The sequence below is a fragment of the Gasterosteus aculeatus genome, chromosome 8 (assembly GCF_964276395.1).
Source record: "Gasterosteus aculeatus chromosome 8, fGasAcu3.hap1.1, whole genome shotgun sequence".
Classification (NCBI taxonomy): domain Eukaryota; kingdom Metazoa; phylum Chordata; class Actinopteri; order Perciformes; family Gasterosteidae; genus Gasterosteus; species Gasterosteus aculeatus.
Genome location: NC_135695.1, coordinates 604,601 through 631,220, shown reverse-complemented (window position 1 = coordinate 631,220; position 26,620 = coordinate 604,601). Strand labels below are relative to the sequence as shown.

At 43.8% G+C, this 26,620-nt stretch overlaps 2 protein-coding genes across 15 annotated transcripts in view; one reads left to right on the top strand and one right to left on the bottom strand.

The window, feature by feature from the left end:
* Positions 1–26,620, bottom strand: part of mcf2l2 (MCF.2 cell line derived transforming sequence-like 2) — a 113,773-nt gene that overhangs the window by 42,726 nt on the left and 44,427 nt on the right. For all 14 annotated transcript variants that reach the window (XM_040183357.2, XM_078107532.1, XM_078107538.1 and 11 more), the window contains 3 exons: positions 25,937–26,025; positions 7,426–7,492; positions 4,646–4,761 (listed from right to left, as the gene is read on the bottom strand). In XM_040183357.2, coding sequence (XP_040039291.1) covers positions 4,646–4,761; positions 7,426–7,492; positions 25,937–26,025 — 272 coding nt within the window. The remainder of the gene's footprint in view (positions 1–4,645; positions 4,762–7,425; positions 7,493–25,936; positions 26,026–26,620) is intronic.
* LOC120823419 (lactosylceramide 1,3-N-acetyl-beta-D-glucosaminyltransferase A) lies at positions 12,905–24,113 on the top strand. The gene is made up of 2 exons (XM_040183366.2): positions 12,905–13,063; positions 21,998–24,113. The coding sequence occupies exon 2, from the start codon at positions 22,416–22,418 to the stop codon at positions 23,610–23,612; it is 1,197 nt and encodes a 398-aa protein (XP_040039300.2). The 5' UTR covers positions 12,905–13,063; positions 21,998–22,415; the 3' UTR covers positions 23,613–24,113.

Genomic DNA, 26,620 nt, shown 5'->3' with positions numbered 1-26,620 from the left:
CCCTCCTAACTCTGCTAGGTTTTGACCTGATCTAAGTTTTTGCCTTGTTTTCTGAAGCAAATAAGACTTGTATCCTTAAACTCTCATTTTGTCAAAACACCACATGGTGTTTGTTCACTGATTAGGGTGTCAAGCTATTGGTGCTTTGCATTTTGAGGAGTTTCTGTCGAGGCCGATCGACCTTTTGTCTCCTAAACGACGGGGGAGCGACCAGCGCAGCCGCAGCCGACTTCCACTAACGAGGGAGTATTTAACTAGAAATCGTGGGAAGCGTTAGCTTATCCTCGCAGCGCGTAGACGAGCAGAACAAAGACAAGGGAGTCTTTCGTGGCAGTCTTCGGGGCGGCTGAATGCGGCGCCTTCTTCTGCTATTTTTAATAATGTGTTTGACCCCTTCACCCGTGCCTGTTCGAATCTCTTCCCGCAGATACTACAGGCCTCGGGCTAGATCTGCTCTCTATCGTAACCTCTCCTCTCTCTCCTATCCCACCCGCTCCTCACACGTCCAGCACCTCGTCACAGGAGGTCTCTGGAACTGCCAGTCAGCGACTCGCAAGGCTGACTTCATCTCCGGCTTTGCTATCCAGCAGTCACTCGACTTCCTCGCTCTGACCGAGACCTGGATCACACCCGAGAACACATCCACCCCAGCCGCTCTCTCCTCCGCCTTCTCCTTCAGCCACACTCCCAGGCCCACTGGTAGGGGTGGTGGCACAGGTCTACTCATTTCACCCAAATGGAGCTTTTCTCTCTACCCTCTACCACCAGCCACCCCATTGTCCTTTGAATTCCATGCTGTAACAATCACTCACCCGGTACAATTAACCATCATTGTCCTCTACCGTCCGCCAGGCTCCTTAGGTCATTTCTTGGAAGAACTGGACATTCTCCTGTCTAATTTCCCCGAAAATGGACCTCCGCTCATCCTCCTGGGTGACTTCAACATCCAGACAGAGAAGTCACCTGACCTCTTACACCTACTTTCTTCCTTCGCTCTGTCACTCAGTCCCTCTCCTCCTACTCACAAAGCCGGCAATCACCTTGACTACATCTTTACTAGAAACTGCTCTACCACTAACCTCTCTGTAACTCCACTTCATGTGTCTGATCACTTCTTCATCTCTTACTCCCTTCCACTCTCTATAACTAACAAACCTCCCTCATTGACTAACTCTATACCGGCTCGTCGCAATATTCGCTCCCTCTCTCCCTCCTCGCTGGCATCCTCTGTTCTATCAGCCCTCCCTTCAACTGATTCCTTCTCACTCTTGCATCCGAACGCTGCTGCAGAGACTCTCCTCTCAACTCTTTCCTCCTCTCTAGACTCTCTGCCCTCTTACGACCCGACGGACTGGCAAATCCCCTCCGGCTCCGTGGCTGTCTCAACCGGTCCGTGCCATGAGAGCCACCATGAGAGCATCGGAAAGGAGATGGCGTAAATATAAACGACCTGACGACCTGCTTGAATTTCAATCTCTTCTCTCCTCGTTTTCTGCTTCTATCTCTGCTGCCAAAAGCTCTTTCTACCAGTCCAAAATCGAATCCTCATTCTCTAACCCCAAAAAACTCTTCTCGATCTTCTCCAATCTCCTCGAACCCCCTACCCCTCCTCCCCCCTCCACCCTTCTTCCGGGAGACTTTGTCAACTACTTCACCAAGAAAATAGCTGACATTACGCTCCTCCTTCTCAAACCCACCTCCTACTTCTCGCGTCCCACCGACCTCACCTCTTTCGCCCTCACTTTCCTCTTTCACCGCCCTCTCTCCTAACCAAATTCTTACCCTAGTAACCTCTGCCCGTCCGACCACCTGCCCTCTTGACCCCATTCCATCACATCTTCTACAATCTATCGCTCCTGACCTCCTTCTTTCCTCACCTGTCTCATCAACAATGCTCTGTTATCTGGCTGTTTTCCCAATTCTCTGAAGGAGGCAAGAGTCAACCCTCTCCTGAAGAAACCTACCCTCAACCCTTCTGAAGAAAACAACTACAGACCAGTCTCTCTTCTTCCCTTTTTGTCCAAAACCCTTGAACGTGCTATCTTTAATCAACTCTCCTCTTATCTCCACTGTAACAACCTCCTTGACCCCCACCAGTCAGGTTTCAAGGCAGGCCGCTCCACAGAGACTGCTCTCCTTGCTGTCTCAGAGCAACTCCACACTGCTAGAGCCGCCTCTCTCTCCTCTGTCCTCATCCTTCTGGACCTCTCTGCTGCATTTGACACATTTAATCACCGGATCCTTATTTCCTCCCTTCAGGAACTTGGTGTCTCAGGCTCTGCTCTCTCTCTCGTCCTACCTCGACGGCCGCACCTACCGGGTAACCTGGCGAGGATCTGTGTCGGAACCTTGTCCTCTTACTACTGGAGTTCCTCAGGGTTCCGTGCTGGGTCCCCTCCTGTTTTCGCTTTACACTAACTCTCTCGGCGCTGTCATTCGCTCGCATGGCTTCTCTTACCACAGCTATGCTGATGACACCCAACTACTTCTCTCCTTCCCTCACTCGGACACCCAGGTGGCGGCTCGGATCTCTGCCTGTCTGACTGACATCTCTGGATGTCCGCCCACCATCTGAAAATCAACCCCGACAAGACTGAACTACTTCTCTTTCCCGGAAAAGATTTGCTTACCCAGGACCTGACAGTCAACTTTGGGAACTCCGTACTAACGCCCACTTTGACCGCTAAGAACCTCGGCGTCACACTCGACAGCCAACTCTCCCCGACTCCCAACATCACCGCGACAACGCAATCCTGTAGATACACGCTCTACAACATCAGGAGAATACGTCCCCTTCTCACTCAGAAGGCAGCGCAGGTACTGATTCAGGCTCTTGTCATCTCCCGCCTGGACTAGTGTAACTCCCTCCTGGCTGGTCTCCCTGCCACCGCCATTCGACCTCTGCAGCTCATTCAGAATGCAGCAGCTCGACTGGTCTTCAACCTTCCGAAATTCTCCCACACTACTACACTCCTCCGCTCTCTTCACTGGCTACCGGTGGCCGCCCGCATCCAGTTCAAAACATTGGTGCTCACGTACCATGCTATGAATGGATCGGGTCCAGCTTAAATCCAGGACATGGTCAAACCCTACATCCCAACCTGCACTCTCCGCTCTGCATCTGCAAAACTACTCGTCCCTCCCTCACTGAGAGCAAAACACTCAACTAGATCTCGACTCTTTGCTGTCCTTGCGCTGAAATGGTGGAACGAGCTCTCTGAAGACACCAGGACCGCAGAGAGCCTTCACATCTTCCGCCGCAAACTAAAGACACACCTCTTCAGACTCTACCTCGACTAAAAACTAACAAATTGTAGCACTTAAATCGTACTTGTAACGTCACTCATCTATAGCAAATTGTAAATTGGCTTATTTGAGGAAATTGCACTTTCTTGTTTCTTGTTCTCCTGAGTCTGTACCCTATGGTTGAATGCACTTATTGTACGTCGCTTTGGATAAAAGCGTCCGCTAAATGACATGTAATGTAATGTAATGTAAAATGCAACCGGTAGCAGGATCTTAAATGAACCAAACTGAAAGTCGCACAAACAAAACAGGAAGTCTAGCTCAGCTAACAGCACTGTTCCAAAACCAGAAATATCCAAATTATCTCCACCTTACTGCTAGACAAGGTAACCAGTTTTCTAATATCCAACACCGTGGAGAGCTCAGGGAAATGTGGCCTGTGACACCAGAGCCTGTTCCCTGATGAGGAAATCAGCTCCAGGTGAGTCTCTTCCCACACCTCATCCCACTGCTCTCCTCTGGGAATGGGTGGAGACTTCTGGCAGGAGTGTAGAGCTGGATTAGAATAGTTCTTTTGGCTTAGGAAGGTTCCTAACTGAGTGAAATATTTAAATAGTGACGTATCATTGGTCCGTTCACGAGTAATAACGATCATGAAATAGAAACGCAGTTAATGTGAGTAACCGTTAGCATAACTTATTTATGTTGCAGGCCTGTTAATAAAGTTTTACTTTGAACCTGGTTGTCATCTGCATGACTCAGCACTGTGACAACACATGAAGGCATCTAAGATGCTTCTTTGTAGCCGCTGCAGACTGATGTCACTAACATGCATCTCCGTCCATCACAACTACGTAGCTTAGTGGGAGTGGAGTCAATCCCCTAAACACCGCCTTCTCCTTTCCTAACTCCTCATCAACTCTCCCAAACATCTTTCCTTGACCCTGTGAGCTTTTCCACAGAGGTCAAGGAATAGTGGTTAGGAGTAAATGTTAAGGGGTCATTGTTTTGACTATTTGAATCCAGTCTTGGTGCCTCCAATAACTATTTTCTAGTCCCTTAAAGTACACTTACTCACTTTAATAATTAAAAACCAAAGCACAACTAAATACTAAATCCAGTGGTTTTATTGCTAAAAGGCTGTTTAAAACAGCCGTAGTACCTGGAGAAAATATGTTTCTATTATGTCCTAAAGTATTAACCTATCATAACTCCCCAAGCCCAAGAGCATGGGATAACTATATTTAGTTTGGATACAGGTTCACTCAAGGGACTTAAAACGTGTTCAGATATTAATTAGAGGGATATGCTTTATGCTTTTCCAAAAGCCTTCTTGTTTGTTACCAATATGATATAGAGCAGAGCATGAAGGATAATATACAAAATGCATTGCGCATACCTATTATGGAATTCATAAATCTCTGGCAGGTTGCCAAACAGCACATCCCTTTGGTTGTCCAGGGACGGGGGGATGAGGTGGATGAGCTCTGAGTTATCCAACGCTGCAAAATAACCCTGGAAAGAAGGAGGAGGTTAGAAAAAGAACAGTTGTGGGGGATGATAATGACTTACAAGCCATCACACACCAGCACCAGTACGTTAAGAGACGTACCAGTAGTTTAAGTTTTACTGGATTTATGGATTTACTGTCATTAAGAATTTCCCTACTCCCTTCCTAATTGAATACTAAGATCTAAATCACAGACCAGCCATTTCATTTTCTTCTATCACAATTATCCTAGTTGTTTTTTACTAATATCACAATGCGATATAATATATTTGACCTAATAAAAGTAATAGATTAGACCTGCCCCCTGAATTTGATAGCATTGAAAGTCTTCTTCTACGCATGACGGCAATGCTCCTTTTAAAGTTTGGTTCAAGAACCAGTGTGTAGAATTCAGTGCATCGGAAAGGAAATGGCGTAAATATAAACAACCTGCTTGTGTTTCAATCTCTTCTCTCCTCTTCTTCAGCTTCTATCTCTGCTGACAAAAGCTCTTTCTACCAATCAAGAATTAAACCCTCATATTTCAACCCCAAAAAACTATTTTCTATCTTCTCCAACCTCCTCGAACCCCTAGTCCTCCTCTCCCCTCCACCCTTCTTCCGGGAGACTTTTTAAACTATTTTACCAAGAAAATAGCTGACATACGCTCCTCTTTCTCAAACCCACCTCCTACTATTTGTCTCCCACCGACTTCACCTGTAACACCCTCGCTTCCCTCTTTCACCCCCCTGTCTTTTAACCAAGTTCTCACCTTAGTAACCTCTGCCGACCGACCGGTCTCTCTTCTTCCCTTTTTGTCCAAAACTCTTTGTGCGATCTTTAACCAATTCTCCTCCGTAACAACCTTGACCCCCCACCAGTTAGGCTTCAAGACCATTCCACAGAGACTGCTCTCCTTGCTGTCTCAGATCAACTCCACACTGCTAGAGCGGCGTGACACTTGACAGCCAACTCTCCCTGACTCCCAACATTACATTGACAATACGATCCTGTAGCTCATAGCTGACAAACTCAAGGCCCGCCAGGGGGGTCGAGTGCGGCCCACCGGATGACTTTGCTATTATAGAATTACAGAAATACAGAAATTTCATTTCTATAAAAGTAGCTGCTATTCCTAAAAAGTCCACAAGGGGTCGCACTCTGAGTGAGCACATGCGTGGGTACGTTCCCTGCCATTGGTGAAAAAAAAATCCTGTCAGGTCACCACTGCTTGTAATTATTATGATTCAGGCTCTTGTCATCTCCCTCCTGGACTACTGTAACTCTCTCCTGCAGGTCTCCCTGCTACCACCATTCCACCTCTGCAGCTCATCCAGAACGCAGCAGCTCCACTGGTCTTTAACCTTCCTAAGTTCTCCCTCACTCCTCCACTCCTCCGCTCTCTTCACTGGTACCGGTGGCTCATCCAGTTCTAAACATGGTGCTCAGGTACCGTGCTGTGAATGGATGGGGTCCAGCTTACATCCAGGACCTGGTCCAACCCGACATCCCGACCCGCACTCTCCGCTCTGCATGTGATAAACTGCTTGTTCCTCCTCACTGAGAGCAAAACACTCGACTAGATCACCACTCTTTGCTGTCCTGCTCCTAAATGGTGGAAGGAGATCTCTGAAGACATCAGGACCACAGAGAGCCTTCACATCTTCAGACTAAAGACACACCTCTTCAGACTCCACCTCCACTAAAACCGATTAAAACCCATTAAACCGTGAGTAATTAGTCTAACAAAATATGCCTTTTCGTCATTTGCTTTTCTGAGTTAAAGGAAACACACTGTAACTGCTGCTCATTATACAGTAGCAATTGTGATGTTGAATGGTAGGTCATACAAACCAAAAGACTTGATCTGATATGAAGTAGTCTTTTAAGAGAGCGACAAAGGCGGTTGTTTCCTAATGTGGGGGAACACAATGTAGAAGGCCTTCAGTGGGTAGCAGCACACTCAGAACATTTAAAACTGAAATGGTTGTCTATGTGTATTCTTTTGATAATTGCGCAATTTAAACTTTAAAGTCGATGGACCATGCAAACCAATGCAGATGCTTTAAATCAATGTAATCCAACTCTGTGTAGGGTATCATAGTTTGGCTCTAGAATCTAGCACTTAAATTGTACTTATAATGGCTCATATATAGAGCAAATTGTAATTTGGCTTATTTGATGAAATTGCACTTTTTTGTTCTTTTGAGTTTGTATCCTTATGGTTGAAATGCACTTATTGTAAGTCGGTTTGGATAAAAGCGTCAGCTACATGTAATGTAAAGTGGCATCTAGTGGGGAGATGGTAGGTAACAACCAGCTAAACAGCCCTCCCCTCACAACTACGGAGGCCTTCAGGTAATATTACCTTTGTCTCCACAGCCAGCACTTCTTTAACAGGAAGCTTATGTCCACATCTAGTGGCGCATTTTAATGAACAGACACAACAAGTTGCATTGTGGGATTTATAGGACCCATGGCTGATGGAGATGGACGCATATTTGGGACAAAAGTCAGGATCTCTTCATAGGCTCTGTCATAGTAATCTTGAACATGGATCCCCAAACTAAACCTCTGGAGTCGCCCTTCACTAATTTATCACCTGCAAATCGCCACAGTGAAAAATGTGCATCAAATGTTTTCTTTTACCTGACTAACAGTACAAAACTAAATTCTATAACATACTGTACCTCCATGATACTTTGCAGTTCCTCCACATACAGCCTCTCTGTTTCAATGAGCTCAGTCATGATGTGTCTGCAGAGAAGGAGCACACAACAGGCTAATGAATAAAAAAACGTGAATTTCAGCTTTGACACAGCAGCAATTGCTCTCCCACAAAACACTCTTCTCATAGAGGGAGAAGGGTGTTTTGTGGGAGAGCAATGAGATTAGACTTTTTTAGGAGTTGTGTCATATTCATCAGTCCAGTTTAGCCCACATTTATTTAAGTTGTAGTCTATTAGCCCATACACTCTAACAGTTAGTAACTTAGGAATGTCGGATGAAAAACAAGCTTTGGCTCATGAAGTTCACCACTCCTTGCACTTGGTTATATTACTGTCCCCAAACTTGCTCAACACAAAACACTTACAAAAATTTACCGGAAGGATTTGGTAATGTTACTTGGTTGGTCCTGAACGTGAGTTGCCTTTCTCTTCGATCATTATTTTGACATTAAACCCTGTTCTACTTTCTTATTTTACAGTACCATTTGAAGGCTCAGTGTGAGCTGAGATGGGACGTCGGAAGACAAATAATGGGAATTATTTGTATTTGCCCAAAGACTCTTATGGACATCCATACATCATCAAACTGCTTATCCTGCACACAGGGTCGCAGGGGGGCTGGAGTCTATCCCAGCCGACTTCAGGTGAGAGACAGGGTTTAACCTGGACCGGTCAGGTCACCAGCCAATCACAGGGCTACACAGACACAAACAACCATTCACACTCGCATTCACACACCTACGGGAATTTTAAAGTCCCCAATCAACCTGATCCCCAAAGCATGTCTTTAAACTGTGGGAGGAAGCCGGAGAACCCGGAGAGAACCCACGCAGACACGGGGAGAACATGCAGACTCCACACAGAAAGGCCACTGGACGGAGTGGAACCAGGACCTTCTTGCTGTGAGGCGACAGTGCTAACCACCACACCACCGTACCCCCCCTCTTATGGACAAATATATATAATTTTATACCAACTCCAAGCCCACACAACAGTGATCATCAAGGATTTCTATTCAAGAGACAAAAAAGCCATTGAACAACCTGAGTAGCAGTCCTTGTGATGAGCAAACTGTGTTCAAATTGGAGGTAATCTTCATCATTATTACCTAATTGTGTCTTATGGAGAAGACCAAAATGAAGGTCCAGTTTGGCATGTATGAATCCCTCCAGGGAGGAACAAGGTTGTAAGGTTTCATGCTTTTTTTCATATCCACAAAGAAAAATCCATCCATGAAAGGAGTTTTAGCTGTTCTAGCTGCCTGGTCAATAAAGCTGAAAATGAATACATGCTCCCATCGATCATGTCATCCATCTAAGTGAAATAGCAAGTCTTGGACCACAACTGAAGAGCTCTCTCTATCCTTCAAGAACTAAAAATGTGCACAAGTACAGGGACACGTGGTCTATCTTGTGATCATTACCTAACTGTGTACAACTGTTCTGACTGTGGTTTACACAACACACATGTGCTCATACACACATACCCGGCTTTGTTCTCTCCTCCCCCCACCGAACCAGGTGCAAAATAATAGGAGAGGTATGAAAGAAGAGCAACGGAAGACCAGGCAAACACCCACGACCCCCTTCATGTGGATTTATGTCAGATCAGCAAGACAAAAATAGTTTCTACACACACAGCTGTGGTCAAAAGTTTACATGTCATGGCTCTCTTGAGTTTCCCGTTATTTCTAGAAGCCTAACTTTTCTCTGGTGTTTGGAACAGATACTTCACAAAAAACATTCATGAAGTTTGGTTCTTTTATGACTTTATTATGGGTTAACAGAAAAAGTGATCAAATCTGCTGGGTCAAAAATATACATACAGCAGTACTGATATTTGGTTACATGTCCCTTGGCCATTTTCCCTTCAATTAGGCGCTTTTGGTAGCCATCCACAAGCTTCTGGCAAGATTCTTGTTGACTCTTTGACCACTCCTCTTGACAGAATTTGTGGAGTTCAGTTAAATTACATGGACTTGTTTCTTCAACATTGTCCACATGTTCTCAATGGGATTTAAGTCAGGATTTTGGGAAGGCCATTCTAAAACCCTGATTTTAGCCTGATTTAGCCATTCTATTACCACTTTTGATGTGTGTTTGGGGTCATTGTCCTGTTGGAAAACATCAGCCCAAGACCCAACCTTCGGGCTGTTGATTTTAGGTTATCTTGAAGAATGCACACAGAACTTTCCTCCAGAAGGTCTTATCTTTGTCCGTGTGATCAGCAGCAAACTTCAGCAGTCGAGCCTTACGGTGCCGCTTTTGGAGCAAGGGCTTCCTTCTTGCATGGCAGCCTCTCAGTCCATGGAGATGCAAAACATGCTTGACTGTGGACACTGACACCGGTGTTCCAGCAGCTTCTAATTCTTGGCAGATCTGCTTTTTGGTGGTTCTCGGTTGACTCTTCAGCCTCCTGACCACAGCAGCAGGTAATTTTCATTTTCATTTTCTTCCTGATCATGGAAGTGACAAAACAGTGCCATGCACTTTATACTTACAAACAATTGTTTGCACTGTTGCTCTTGGGACCTCCAGCTGCTTTGAAATGGCTCCAGGTGACTTTCCCGACTTGTTCAAGTCAATGATTCGCTTTTTCAGATCCATGCTGAGCTCCTTTGACTTTCCCATTGTAGCGTTTGTATCCAATGAGCCCTATTTAAATGGCCTCAGAGACGTCACCAGGTGTAGTCATATCCTTATATACTCATATCAATCACAAGAAGTTAAGAGGCCATGCTATGAAGCTCATTTCATTTCAAATATTTTTAGTACCGGTACTTTAAAAAAAGCACGCATTCAGAGCGCACTCACTGTTCGCCCCCTGTCAGGCTGCCTGCACACATTGACTGCAGGGCATCACAGCGAGTTATTAGGGGAGATGAGCCCTCATGTAGCAGACTGTGATGGAAAGCCCATCGACCAGAGTTGTCAAAAGTATTCACATTCATTACTCAAGTAGAAGTATAGATACTAGGGTTTAAAAAGACTGCAGAAGTTGAAGTATCAACTCAAGCTCTTTACTTAAGTAAAAGTATAAAAGTACTGGTTTTAAAACTACGTAAAGTATAAAAGTAAAAGTAATGTAATGGAAAACCGTACATACTCGGTCTTAACCTCGGTCACAGAACATGTCAGTCCATTACAATATGATCGAAGGTGCCTTCAGATGACGTAACCTGCCGTTCAGATGATGGAATGTCAATGAAGTTAGAAAAAACTACAAACCCATTTATTACGACAAACCCATGGTCATGACGAAACTCATTTAACGTTACATGGAATCTGCATGAGGAGGGAGCGGGTTCATGTCTCTAAATACCAACTGAGATCGGTTTATGCCGTTCTGGAAATCCTACCACCACCGACCACCGGAGGAACCGACCACCGACCAACGCAACCTGCCGTTCAGACAAAGGATCTGACCACCGACCACTTTTTGCACTCTGATCGGCACGTGCATCGCGGAGAAAACCAATAGGGTGTCTCGATGGTAAATGTTTATACTCAATCCGGATGCCGCGATTTATCTGGATAGGTTTTTTTGTGTGCGTGTTTTTGAGGTAACAAGGCTATTTTTATAATGTAAGGAGTAGAAAGTAAAGATATTTGCGTGAAAAAAAGTAATCTGAAAAAGAAATACTCCAGTAAAGTATTGATACCCAAAATGTTTACTGAAATAAGGAAACAAAGTACTTACTTACTGTTACTTGACACCTCTGCCATTGACACACACAGACAGTCCGCAAAACCTGCTTCAAATCCACCAGGCAAAGGGAGGGAACACTTCAAATATGGATAAACACCTTTCAGACAGACACCCAAACTTTTCAGAGACGGGTTAGCAAATGTGATTATAGACATGAACACCCCCGAGCTCACCCATATACAGCCTAACACGAGTAGCCTTAGCCTAGCTTAGCTCAGGTGACCTGACGTCCTCTTCTACCCGGACGCATTTTTTAGGTCTCAAAAAGAGGAAATGTCCGGGTAAAAGAGGACGTCTGCTTTGTCTGCTTTGACGTCTTGTCTTGCACTTGCTTGATGTTTGACTGTGTTTGGAAAATTGTTGACTTGCTAGTTTAGCCGATAGCAAGACATCTCGTTAGCGATGTCAGCAAGCTTGTTATAACACGCATTGGTGCCCGTATTAAGTGCTCTCGCGTCGGCTTCTTTGTGATGTTATTGTGAGATGTTGTCGGGGGTGAAGCTCCGGCCAACGGGGGGTGTAAGTTACGCTACGTGCAGCGAATCGGGTTACAGACGCGCCGTTTACCGCCAGTGAGGTTGGAGATGAACCAGCACAGATTGTTTTTAGCGTAATAAATTGGATGTGTGGCGTGAGTGCGTGTCAAAATATGCAAACACACGTGTCACACGGGGAAACCGTGACAGTTGGCAGCCTGTAGCTTTGTTGGCTCGCTAGACAACAACTTTCCTAACACAGTCAAACATCAAGCAACACAAGACAAAGACTGCAAATAAGTTACTGAATGAAAAATAACCTACAATTTCACTCATGTGGGCCTTTATGATCATGAGGTCAGAATGCACACAACACCAAATAATACACACTTGATGCAATAGGCTGGTGGAGCCTGAGAGTGGATCTTGACCTAATTCTTTTTATTTTAGTTAAGGAAATATAAATGTGAGAATATCAAACTCTACATGTAAGTAAAAGTAAAAACCGTTGTGTAAACCGTTGTGATAGTAATAAATAAAACAGATGTTTTATTCATTACTATCATAGATATCATAAATATTCTAGTATCATTTGTGGTTTCATATTTGTGGTATCGTATTGGGTGCCGTAATATTTTGGCAGGTATAGTATCAAAGTCATAATTTTGGTATCTTGACAACCCTAGGGCACACTAAATATTTCTGAGGGCTTCTCTAGTTTTTACACTGCTATTATTACTAAAACTACTACTACATTTTCTATTACTAGTATTACCAGTATCAGTACCACAATTACAACTACAACCAATACTACTACTAATATTACTACAAAAAATACATTTTTAAAAATTCATCTCAGCTTTTGTCATTTCTGGATTTTCATCAACGTTTTGAAATTTATTTCAGTAATTTATTTCTGTATTCTTTTTAATTCTCTTCACAGCTTCTGCCATTTTTGCATTTTCACCAGTTTTTTCAGCTCCTGCATTTTCTGTATTTTCAGCAAATGATTTAAAATGAATTTCAGCTTCTCAGCCTTTTTTATACTTTCAGCAATTCTTTCAAATTAATTTAAGCTGTATTGTATTGTATATAATTTTTTTTAATTAATTTCAGGTTTAAGCTTTCAGCTTTTATCTTTCAGCATTCTAACGCATTTTCAGCAGGAAATGCATCTTCTAGTTCAGTCAGTCATTTGCATTGAGCTTCCTCCACTGCACAGTGGTCCCTCCCCCTTTGCAAGACACAGCACACACACACACACACGCACACACACACAGTGTGTCTCTCTCACAGCGCTCACTCTGGGACCTTCATGGTAATCAGAGCAGGCGTTTGAGGCTCTCTTTTACTGAGTGGCTGACTGGGGGAGAAGGGGTAAAGCAAAGATGGTTATGGAACAAGAGAAGCAGTTGGTAAGTCAGGAGCACGCTGTGTGTGTGTGTGTGTGTGTGTGTGCTGAAGGGTGCTCTAAATTAAGTATATAATACCTTCAAGTGTTCGCAGTCTTAGCTTGCAGTACTGGCAGAGTTAGGGAGGTAAGTGTGGGGGAAAAGGGGGAGAAAAGCTGGATGTATCAACGACGATTGAGTCAGACAAGTAGTCCGAGACCTCAAAGCACCTTTTCACCGGTTCCCTGCTGGGAGGCTGCTGAGCCATCCAGAGTCTACAGGCATCCAACTGACCACGCTGGCTTAGCAGAGGAACAGAGAGCAAACAGGATGTTAAACTAACAAACCCGTGATAACTCCTCGGAAACACGGTGGTAAGAAAAGTAGGACACCAACCTGCAAACCACAGGGAAAGTTTTAAAGCAGTTTTGTTCATTTATAAGTGTATCCCATTGCTTTAAGTATGTTGTTTCTATAGTTCTATTTGTTTTCAGTGTAGAATCTGTGTTCTTCATTCCATTTCGGAACGTTTCACATTTAGATCATTTTCCTGTAGGACTACATGACACAGAACTTGTGGTCTGGCTGCTGAACTGCCACGTAGCCAGGTTGCCAGTCAGTTAAAGGAAATAAAGTCAGACTAGGGTTTACAGGGAAAGAATGACTCATGGAAGAATCTACGATAGTAGGCTAAACAACATGTGTGATCTTTCTATTGTTTTCCTCCAATCAAACATCTTTTCCAGTTCAATGTAAGTTCTGCAATCAGATCTCTGATGGAAGCAGACTACAAAGTACTTTTGTAGTGTAAACGCGGCAGTCTTGAGCAGGCGCACTGATCGCTGGTGGCTGGACATTTATAGTAAAACACACAATAGATGAGAAATATTTTTTTAGATATCATAAAAATACAAATAGTTACAAATACACATCAATTGTGATTCGAAATATGTTCATTTTTGATCACTGACATATTCATTTCAATTAGGTCATTTTCCGTCAACAAAGAAGTGTTTTGGTTTAATTGATCCAGGTCAGTAGAGATGATTCACGTCCAGTCTGTCTGTCAATTTTCCTTGTAGCATGTACACACAGTTTTTTCAAAGTCCAATAGTGAAAAAAACAGTGTTTTTACATAGTTAAACAGGTTCACTATATATACTTGGCAGTTGTGCAACGCTCAACACCTGCAAAAAGTGAACTCAGTAAGAAATGTATTAATGTCATGTCACTAAAACTTAATATAGTATATATATATATACTCAATATTGAATTGTGGTTCCTCACACAACATGAGCACGTGCCTCTAGGCTGAAAGTACGGTGGCCCTGAAGTGCAAAACATAACGTCAAATAAGAACGCACAACAGCAAATAGGAAAACACAACGACATTAACGTACGGAAAGGGTAGGGCCTTATAGCAGAGGACGGACCCTTCTCATTAGACAGACGGACTGTCTGTCTTTTAACAGGAAGTGACAGTCACGCACTCCCACCACACATCCAATTCCTCACGCCAAGGAATCGGACTCTGGTCCCCGAGCCGTGTCGGCCGTAGCGTCCGCGGCACCCCCACCCCCCCCATAGCGCCCGCGCCCCCCCACTCCGATATCGGGTAATTTGAATCCTCCATGTCCCTTTCCGTCGCCGGCGAAAGGCTTCGGATTAAGAAGGTTAAAAGACAGACAGTCTGTCCAATCAGAAGGGTCCGTCCTCTGCTACAAGGCCCTACCCTTTACGTAAGAAGTTAATGTCGTTGTGTTTTCCTATTTGCCGTTGTGTTTTGCACTACAGGGCCACCGTATGGAAGTACTGTGTTTGACTAAAGCATGTAGCCACACGTCCTACTTTACTCCCGTCGGACCTACAGCCACGTGGAACGTCATAGTTTGATGCTGTAGTGTCACATACAAATACGAATGTTATAAAGCCTGTCACAGCCTGCTGGGAAACTTTATTTCAGGGGATCTGACAGCACAATCCTAACCAGACAAGTCACAAGTTAGTTAAGAGAAATTCATCTGACTTGGATGAACCAGAGTAAGTTGGGTCTTTTCTTTTGGCCCTATCACCTATTATAAGGTTTCACTGTTAAATGAGGGGGTTTGCTGCTCATCGTTCCTACAAAGAGTGATGCATTTAGAGAGCTGAGAAGTCAGATGATCAAACAGGATCTACACCAAGGAGAAACTGAGTCACTGGGTTGGGCTTGGACCTCCAGCGTTGTGTACCAACGCAGTTTCCAGGGTTTCCTGTACAATGCGGAATTACTACCTACATTCCAGGTGCGCTCAGTGTAAAGTGCTTTGGTTAATTATCTTCTTTTCAAACTATGAAGACCTATTTCCTCATATGTCTGGACCCTTTGGGGTTTGTAGCGATGCAATCACATATTAGCATTTGCTTTGGCGAGCACAATAATTCAACTGAATCAGCACTACAAAAATAAAACCAGAGTTGCACTCCAGAATAAAAAAGCCTTCCATTTTCTTCCTTTTGAGAGAGAAAAGCTCTATATTTAGACATGTTTAACCCATTGTTTCCAGACTAGTGACCAGACCATATAATTCAGCTTGCGTTGAGTCAACACTAGTGGCTACAGCCTAAATAACAGAAATATTCTGCATTCCTGCAATATTGACTCCAATAATAAATTCCTCTCACTTTGTTGAACCAAAGCTGTGTAAGTAAGTCACACGGCGCGATGGCTGGATAACAAGAACATCCTGTAGTAGCAGAAGTATCCTGTTGTCTCAGCCCCAACATGGGAGGGAACATTTGCTTTGGTACACATTTGCTTATATTCTAAGATGCTCACTTACAAGTGGGGCGAGGTTTGTGTTAACAGACCTGTGACTAATATTTGTTCATTTCAGTTAAAACAAGTGAAATGCTTGGAGGTGAAGTCTCTGCATTGCCTGCGCTAGTACAGTAAGTGCTGACTCCGTAATTTGGGCTTTTCAAGCATTACGATCTGCTCCGTGTCGAATATCAACACCTGAGCTTTTATGTCCATTAGTGTGTGCAATTAACTGAGTAATGTTTTCACTCTAGAGAAGCACAATGCAGTTGTCAAGAGAGAGTCTACAATTGGAATCTGCCCCTCTTGAGTTACTAGCAGGTGAGCTCATATAGTTCTCCTCTGGCCTTGGAAAGTCAAAGGATGAAAGATCACTCAGAGCACTCTCTATTCCATACAAGTGACCACAAAACAATGAGCCAATACTTCATATTATTGTTTATCAGTTGTGCAGCTAAAAGGGAATTTGGGGAAAAGAAATGGGGCCCGTGGCCTGTGGCTGTCCGAGCCAGAGCCAAAACATGTAGTTATTGTTGGGAAGCAGCGTCATAGGAGGCGTTCCTCAAACCCATATCAGTATTCAACCCAGACTGTACGAGCAGAAGATAAAGCCAAGTAGACCTGTAGTAGAACGAGACAACCAGGTAATGCTGTTGTATTCAAGTTATAAATGTTACTGCATGTGTTCATACCTGCTTCAGGGCATAGAAACGTCCCTGCATTACCTAAGAAATGTACTCAACTTACTTTAACTCAAACCATGACCTTTTCCTGAACATAACAATAAAGTTCAGTTTCACAACAGGACAGACACGTGTTCTTTATAGCTGACAACGCTTAACAGTTTCACAAAGGTGAATAGAATACTAAAGAATGAGAGCCTCGTTTTACACATTTCTAGAAGTACAAAGAGCACATATTGCTCAAGCAGTGTGTAGATTAGTGCTATTTGATGTTACGTGTGTTTCATTGATTGCAAGGTAGATGTGTACCACGTGTTGATTAAAATGCCAAGAAACAGTAGTAATAGCTGTACTTACTACAACAATCTGTGCCATGATTTTAGAGTACCTCATTATTTGACAACCGATCACTGCGTTTTTATGGCCATTCTGTCTTCCGATCACATCCACGTGAAGTAACTCTAAATGTTGAGAATCTGAAGCAGCAGCGTCCATGTCCAGGACGGAAATAGCCACTTGCATGTGTAAAGACACAGGAAGCAGAAAGGGCAATTCAGTCTTTACAGTAGAAACCATGGGGTTTGTTTCACCACAAGACTTTAGAATGACACGGCTCAGCCTTGTGTTGTGAGACCAAGTGAAACTATGCTGCTGTGGAAACATTTGTTTGGGACTATTGTATGGGAGAATTGCTCAGGAGTCAGCAGCTTCCCTGCTCAGTGGCTCTGTTGGGCTAAAGCCCCTCTATTATGCTACGTTATGCTGGCTCAGCATTTGTGTTCACGGCACCAAGCCCACGTGGTGGACGACTCAGTGTTAAGGGGCTGGTCACACTTACCTGTTTTGGTCCCAGTTGATATGAACATTTTAAGGCTAGTACCCATAATATACAACGATATAGGTTCATATAAACAATAGTTACAGATTGATCTCGTTTCTGTGGCAGAAGAAAACGTCAAATGATGCATTGACTCTCGATTCTGCCTGTGCCTATAAAACGAAAAATCCGGAGCGCTGCAGCTAAACCGGAAGTACGTAACTTTTCACTGTGAGAGTCAACGGAACGGAACGTTTGTATGCTAGAAATTCGTCTGTGATGCCAGCTTATAGCAGGGTGACATTAGAAGAAAAGTCTTCCTCATTATAATCAGTTTACGGTTTGATGGCCTATAGTTAGTAAGTAGGTAATAACATAGCTATTAATATAGTTTAGTCAAAGTGGTCTGTGGTCGCACACTCGTTGCTGACATTTGTTTGCCACGTGTTGTGTTGTTGCTTCAGTGAACGCAGAGTGAACGTGTTCACATCTCCACCACAAAGTGGCAGAATATGTGTATTCAAACCATCAATTTGTTTTAAAATTTAACTGTTTATCTAGATTATTACATATGTATTTAATACTGCTTATATCATTTGCTCTTTAGGGTTCATTTGCAACTATTTTTGTATACATTATGTTATATTTATTTCATGGAACAAGGAACATGTGTCGTTTATTAAGCAATAAATAATGACAGTGCTGTGGTCTAAGGAAAATGATTTGTATGGCATTCAGACATTTTAGAATTATATAATATTTTACATTTTAAATTTTTCTCATAAAGAGATGAATTGATTCTCTTTTCTTCATTGCCTCCATGTTACCTTTCATGTGACCCTCTGTGGATGGATCCCACTGCCAGGCTGAATTGGGTTGGGAACCATTGCAACAGACTAGCTGCTCTTTAGCATGTTGGACACACCAGCATGACAATGTTACACAAAATGCATTTCCCGCCAAATAACACTGGTCTGCTGAAGCCTGTTTTGTGAGGAGGGTTTAGAACTGTTGAAAACTGTGACTGTGAACTGAGATAAACATGTCCCTCAATATGTAGATAAGATTGCAGTTTAGTGACACTGGAATGTCATTTAGTAGAAGAAATGAATGTTTGGACAGGTTGTCTCCAGTGACAGAGAGACACCTATTACTTGAAATACAATATTAGTATCCTCTTTAGTTGTACGTTTGAGTAATTTCCTCTATCATCACCAAAGTCAAAGGTCACATACATCCTGAGTAGATTGTGATGTCCATGATACAGCAGCAACCAGGAGTCACGCGGTACCTCTGGAGGAGCTACAAAGACCCACAGTGAGAATCGGTCCACAGGACAACCATTAGCCGTGTGATCCACAAATCTGGCCTCTATGGAAGAGTGGCAAGAAGAAAGTAAACCAGAACAAAACCTGTTTGGAGTTTGCCACAAGCCATGTGGGAGACACAGCTAACATGTGGAAGAAGGTGCTCCGGTCAGATGAGAGCAAAGCGCTGTGTGGTGGACACCCAACACCATCACCCTGAGCACACCATCCCAATCATGGTGGTCATCATTTCACATTCTATATTTGACCTATTTACAAGTGCTGACAATGTCTTCTAGTGACACCAATAAGGTATTTGAGTCCATCTTGAAAAACTGTGGCAAATGATTGACAGCATTGCCCAGCAGTACATCTGGGTAAAGCACATTCCATCTCCGCAGCTTCTTGGTCCTCAGCGCTTTGGTGGTTGGTGCCCAAAGTGTGACACTGGTGTTAGTGAGCCCACTACTGGTTGGGACCACTCTGCAGCTACTGATGCATCCGGTCTCGCTGGCCGAGTAACTGGGGATACTTCCTTAAAATCAGAATTGAAAATCTGGCTCTGAGGTGGAATTAAAATGAAAATAATCAGTGATACCGGAAGGCTTACTATTTTAAAAATATTAACTAATCTGACGACAATAAAACTGAAATGATTTACTTTGGAACACAGCCTTTGACCAACTCTCACCATTCCACTTGTGATGGAACAAACACATTCCATTGGACTAGGATTATTTATTTATACTTTATTTATAGCCGATTTATGATGTGTGTCAGGTGCTGATTGATGGGCGGGTCAGCCTGTATAGGGTAGGAACCTTTGGGGGCTCGGCAGGTGTTTCCAGCCGGTTTAGGAAAAACAGTTTCTGACCGCACGCTGGGTAGTGTCATGTAACGCTCCGGGTGGATGTATGTACACGTGTTCCAGGAGTAAAATAGGCAAATAAATGGACTTGAATTCGACAACACAAAGGCTATAGGACTGTCATTCATCCGTCATGGGACAACAGCGGCGCGTCAATTAGGGTTTACGGACAAAATGCCTCAGTGGCTTAAAGCGTTGGCTTAGCCTCTACAATAGTAATTAATGAACTTTTCTTCTAATGTTACCCTGGTATCACAGACAAATGTCTAGCATACAAATGTTCCGTTAAGTCGTCTCTTACCGCTTGCAGCTATGCTTCACACTTTCGTTCATAGGCAAAAAGAAAAAAGGGATTTACGGAAGTAAAAGCCGGCAGTTGTTCTCGTGTTTTGGTTTTAAACAGAAGACAAGAAAACAGTCTCAACATTTCCTTTTTTACCGTTTTTGTTTTAAAATGAAAAATAAGAAAACAAGGCTGTTTCAGTATTTTTGTTTCATGGTTTAAACGGTAAAAGGAGCTTTCAAAAGGTGTGTACGCACGAGGAGTTCAGCGGGGTTGGCGCTTCACTGTGTTCCTACACACTCTGTTTTTGATACTTTCGCCAACATTAGTAGGAAGAAAGCAGGTCAAACTCACAGGTTACAAAGGAACAGGATACGTCAGACCACATCCACATCCACACAGCACACGCCTCCAACAGAGAGCAAACAGGACGCCCTGTGATGGGCGGTCATGTGACCCAGCTGATAAAGCAATTAGCTGTGATCAGCAGTGGAAGTGGAAGAAGAGACCTGTCCACTGTTGAGTTGTCCACACACACACCGAGTGACCGTATGACTGCCGAGCTGTCAGGCGGTACCCGTGTGACGGGAAGCTCCTTCACACTTTTGTGACTTGCACGTTGCTCGTGAGCAGGTGACCGATGGGCTGCCGTTACCACTCAAACCTAACCCAGCTGCCAGAGCTCTCAGTGTGCAAACGTGGCTTCTATCTGCGGTAATGAAGATGGAGTTAACCGTTTCCTCCTGTCCTGTACCCAAAGGGTGCTGACGTCAGACATAGAAACAGAAACACGGCCAACCTCCCCTAAAGGAGTGTGAATGTGCCCCTGAGAGGTCACAGAGTGGAACCAGATCAAATGAACTGCCATCTCTCAAGTCCTAGTGTATTCATTCAGCAATATTATAGTGAAACAATGAGCCGGAATTAGCCCTGTGTCACATAATCCCCAGCACCAGTCACCTGTTCAGTGTTCACATTACAGCACATTAATGTGCAGCCGCCTCACTATTTTACATGTAGCCACAGCAATGTTGTATCACAAAAAGAAGTCATGTTGATATCTACATTGTTCCATGTGTTATGTGCCTCACAGATTGAATAGTTACTACTATCTTTTGAATAGTTCAGAGGCTTAAAAACAGCTTATAGTGACACACATATTCAAATGTCCTCGTGATATAATGAGAGGTATTATTAATTGATCACATACATGCGGTAGGAACATACTATGATGACGGACTAACTTGAATTTCCTCAGAGGAACCAGTTGTGCACCAAAACCACGTGATGACGCATGCCTGTGCGCCAGGCTCTCCAGGTGATGGTAAAGTGAATCCGCTACTACTTGCAATACGCACCAGGTGTACTGGTCCATAGTTCACAGGTCATCAGCCCCATCGATCACATCTCTGGTGAGTTACTCAGTTCGGGGAAGCGTTTTGTGGCGCGTGCGATTGATTGATTGAACTGGTTCATCCGTGAGACTAAAGTAGCTTCTGGATGAGGTCTGGCTGCTGGCATGATGAGACCCAGCAGACTTCTATTCTGCTTTAACACATGTGTTTGCATGACAGAGATGCTACATGTGGCGTTCCCTGCGCGCTTGGGCTGGCTCTGTGGGGTTTAGTTCTGTCACATGTTGAGTGTTTGAGGCTCCAGGCAGACATTTCTAGTCCTTTGAACACTTTCTGTAAGTCAGTATTGGATGATAATTTAGCCCAAGGGAATTACCCACAAGTCATGCAACGTTTCTTAAATAAAAGAATAAAAGAATTTCCTTTCCTTCTTTTGGCTAAATGAAAAGCTTTAGAGATGAAGATATAGGGATTTTGTATTTGTTCACATGTTTGGTTTGAAATGTTTGGTTAACCTACCACAGCCAGTGTGATGGCAATCAATGGTAACAATCAATGGTAACAAACAGACATTCCCCCAGCACACCACAACATGGCCTCTGTAGGTCCCGTTCTCTGCAACCAACATAAATCCGTTACGATGATAGAAAACCAGAGGAAATCGTTTCACATTTTACACTCAATTTTTGTGCAATAAACAACAAACTGCTTATCAAAAATGATGATAAATTGCTGAATGAATGACCTCCTCATTTCAGGACTGGTGTATTCTAGCTTTAAAGTGAAGCTAAAGCATGCATAAAAATGATCTATATGAATCTGATTCTACGTGTCTCTCTCTTCAGGTGCTATGTCTTCCAAAGGCACGCTGTTGCGACAATGACCAAGATGAGGAGGGAAAAGTAAGTTCTGAGAAGAGAAGCATATAGGAGGATCCTGGATTGGACACCCAGCTTTGAATTCACCTGTGGCCTGATCCATTTTCATAGCAGAGCTTTAGAAGATCAGAGACAAAACATGTACAACTGCTGAGGAGCCTGAGGAAGGTCTGACTTGACATTCGATAGGATTGGAGGAGGCGAAAAGGACATACTATATGAGGCAAGACAACAGAATATATAATAAGGAAAGACAGGGTGAAAAGTGGAGTCAAGCTTTAGAGTTACAGGAGGCAGAGATCAATTTATTAAGATACTCACAGAAAGAAGAGACAAGTAGGACAGAGGCCGCAGGTTTTTTTGGCAGAAATAAGCAGTAATCGCCATGTTCATGAACTTCCGTCGTATCAGCAAGTGCCAGTGCATGCAGCTGCTGACCACAGGTTTGTTGCTGTCTGTGGTGATGATCTGCTGGAAAGACCTGGACCACCATGTGGTCAGCCACATGAGGTCCTACACGTACCGCTACCTGGTGAACAGCTACAACTTTCTCAATTCCTCCTACGCCCTCACATCCATCCATCACAACAAGAAGGATGAGGTTTCTGATGTGGACGCTGGGTTTGTCAACTATCCATACCTCATCAACCAACCGGGAAAATGTGGAGGTGGGGGCGGAGACCGGAAAAGTCAGGATGTCCTCTTGCTGCTGTTTGTAAAATCCTCGCCAGAGAACTTTGAGCGACGCCAGGCCATCAGGGACACGTGGGGAAACGAGAGCTTTATTTGGACAGAACTGGGGGCAAGAGTGAGGATGGTGTTCGCCCTTGGCGTGCACCCAGATGTCAGGCGAAGGTCCAGGGTGCAGAGTGAGCTGATGCAGGAGGACCGGGCTCACGGCGACTTGATCCAGCAAAACTTCTTGGACACCTTCCACAACCTGACTTCCAAACTGCTCCTGCAGTTCCACTGGGGCCACAAGTACTGCCGTCAGGCACGCTTCCTCATGTCTGCAGACGACGACATCTTTGTCCACCTGCCAAACTTGGTGAAGTACCTACGGCAGCTCCTGAGTACAGAATCAGGGGTCAAAGACCTGTGGGTGGGACATGTACACAGAGGAGCCCCTCCAGTGCGCCGGAAAGACAGCAAATACCACGTTCCCCACGATCTGTACCCCTGGCCCTCCTACCCAGACTACACTTCTGGATCGGGGTACGTGGTTTCAAGGGATGTGGCCGCCAAGATTTACCACGCAACTTTGTTGTTGAACTCCTCCATGTACATTGACGATGTCTTCATGGGGATTTGTGCCACAGCTGTGGGGGTCTATCCCCAGGAGCATGTGTACTTTTCAGGGGAGGGCAAGACTCCGTACCACCCCTGCATCTATAATCACATGATAACTTCTCACGGTCACGCCACGGACGTGCGCACGCTATGGCAGGCAGCAACAGACCCGACAGTGTCTGGCAACTCCAGAGGATTTGTAAGTCATTTGTACTGCACTGCAGTGAGAGTGGCGCTGCTGTGCCTGCCATACTACCAGAACACTTACTCCTGTATGGCTGCTTTTACATGAATGGTCTTCAGATGCTATATGTGCCACTAGAACAAATAATGGCACCTATTTCACTGCTTGCTTGCTATTATAGGTATTTGCTCTTATGTAAATTAAGTTAAGCAAAGAAATGCACTTGATTGTTCTTTAGTTATCATCCAGACTTTGTTTAAGCTGGAGAGAAATGATTGGTAGAACCAATCCTGCTTCTGTTCAAATGAGGATTCTTCTCCTCAGTGTGCACACTTCATATAGCTCCATTCCGTTCTTCCTTTGGCCCCGATTGAAAAGTCTAAACTAGCTGCTAAATGTGATGAATTCCGGTGTCTCTGAGGCGGTGGACAAAGATTAATGTTCTGTATAGATGTCCCATTGTCAAATTTGAAGGCACATCAGAAGGTTTAAAGAAACCAAATGGTTCAAGGATGGTTGTTTATGTCCATTAGAGCTCTAGCCATTCAACAATTAATCAAATGTAAAAGAAATGCAACCATAATAAATGATTGAATTTTTTTAAGAAAATGTTTTGTGATGTGGTCATTTGCTCATTTCTTTTGTTCATACTTAAAGTTGTTTTGGACATGCCAAGACATTTCAAGATGCTATTTCGAAATTCCAAAGACAAAAAGAATACTGAAAAAAATCCTTATGCAGACCAATAAATGAAAACAATCTTTAGATGCAGGCCTGTTGTGTCTTGATCAACAAACATATTGTATTCATATTGGACAATGCACACAAATACTTTACTGTACAAATACTGAAGAGCACATTGTCCGGAGTGAATGCAATATTGGTTATGGCATGGATCATAACTTTCAATAGCTTTAACCATTGTGCAACACTTAATTGAACAGACTTTAGCCACTCTGTATAAGGAAATATGTATTCAGTATGAAATGCTCTGCATCGTTTATGTTGGCACGGTATCGTGGCTGGTCAGAAACACGTAGAGCAGCTAGTCTATTCTTGGCCCTTGAACGTTGTACTCCCTGCAACAAGGCTGATACATTTGCATCAGACTTTTCCTATTGAGACACCAAACAGCCAATAGCAAACCGCCACATACAGCCAGACTCAAAGCTAAATGATGACAGATGACTTTTCCCTACAGTATTGGTAGTACACATGGCAGAAATATGATGAAATAGCCTAAATGAGTTGCTTGTGACATTTGCACCCCCAGAAAAGCTGGGGGTCTGAAAGGATAACTGGTAATGGGAGATATTGGTGTAAAATATATTTATCTACTACAAAATAACGTACAGAAGCTCAAGTAGACATGGCTTTTTTTTCAATGTTGAAAAGCCACTGATTTAAGATGCAGCTCATGTAACATGTAAACTTTCACGGTGTGGTTCACTTCCTGTTGTATTTTGTAGTTTTCTGCCACTCGTGTCCCCGGGTAACTTCACTTCCTGCCTTGTCCCGTCATCCCCTGTGATCGTCTAATAGTTTCCACCTGTGTCCAATCACCTGCACCTCCCTTGTGTATTTAAGCCGTGTGTCTCTTGTGTCACTTGTCGCGTCATTGTCTTTCGTCGTGGATGTTCGTAGTTCCTGCCTGCTGTTTTTCCCCTGGTTCCTGTGTGTTTTTGCCCCTTGGCCTTTTGCGTTTGCCTTTTGACTATCAAAGTCTTTTGCTTTCTGAGAAGTCTGCGTTTGAGTCCGGCCTCCCCCACGCATCCCTGACAAAACTATTACGAGCCGGCTGCACCGATAGAAACCTACAGTGACTCACTTTTTGGCAACTTGGCAGAGAAAGTAGACAACGCATTGAGGTCATCGCTTAAATCTCATTCATTTGAAGCACTTTCTTTGTTTTCAAAGCAGCTGACCCAAAGAGTCTGCAGGCATGGCTCTTTCTGTGTCTGAATGTTGCCTTTGGGACTGGACTGCATTTGAGTCTTTCACAACATACAGAAGCCACCAAGAAACAGTTTGAAACACAAAATGAGAAACGACGCTGCCATGACAAACGAGATGTAGAAGCTGGACATCTACGATGACACATACTTCAGAAATGAACACTAGTTTCACACATTCTGGATTTTTCAAAGACGGCCAGAGCTGTTACAATACATCTGAGATACATTTCTATTTGTTAATAAATGTGTGAAGGGGATGTTGTGACTGCCCCCCCACCAACACAATGAGAAATGAAACAACGTGCACTATTACACTGCCTGCCAATGCGCTCTTTGCTATTTTTTTAAACCATACCATAGATGTGGTGTAAAACTGTAGTTCTCTGGAACCAATAGCTCTTCGCATTTCTGACCTGTAGACTTCAAGGTGTAGTGATTTAACATGCATGCGAAGACAGCGGTGAGGTCTGTCCTTACCTGCGTCTGTTGGATAGACTCTCCTCGGTCTCATTGGTCACAATGGCATGGGTGGAGCCTCCTTGGCTTTCCTCATGCATAACCTCAATCTGTGACACACAAACACACACACATAAACTAAGTTATTGGTCGTTGGGAAGTTTTGCGTAATATGTCTAAAATGCAAACATATATACCAGTGCCAAATCCTTTTTCTCAAGCTGCATCCCAATGCAGCTGCTAGATGGTACCTGTGTCATCTCACAGTCAGTAAGTACCATGTCTCCACCAGGTGTTTGCTTTCAGGTGGTCATCAGTCATTGGTAAATATTGAACTGGTCCAAGAGTAGATGCATCACAGGTTACAGTGATCACAGACGATGTTTTAATTGCTGTAGAGGCTAAGCCAACGCTTTAAGCCACTGAGGCATTTTGTCCGTAAACCCTAATTGACGCGCCGCTGTTGTCCCATGACGGATGAATGACAGTCCTATAGCCTTTGTGTTGTCGAATTCAAGTCCAATCATTTGCCTATTTTACTCCTGGAACACGTGTACATACATCCACCCGGAGCGTTACATGACACTACCCAGCGTGCGGTCAGAAACTGTTTTTCCTAAACCGGCTGGAAACACCTGCCGAGCCCCCAAAGGTTCCTACCCTATACAGGCTGACCCGCCCATCAATCCGATCCTTTACACAAAT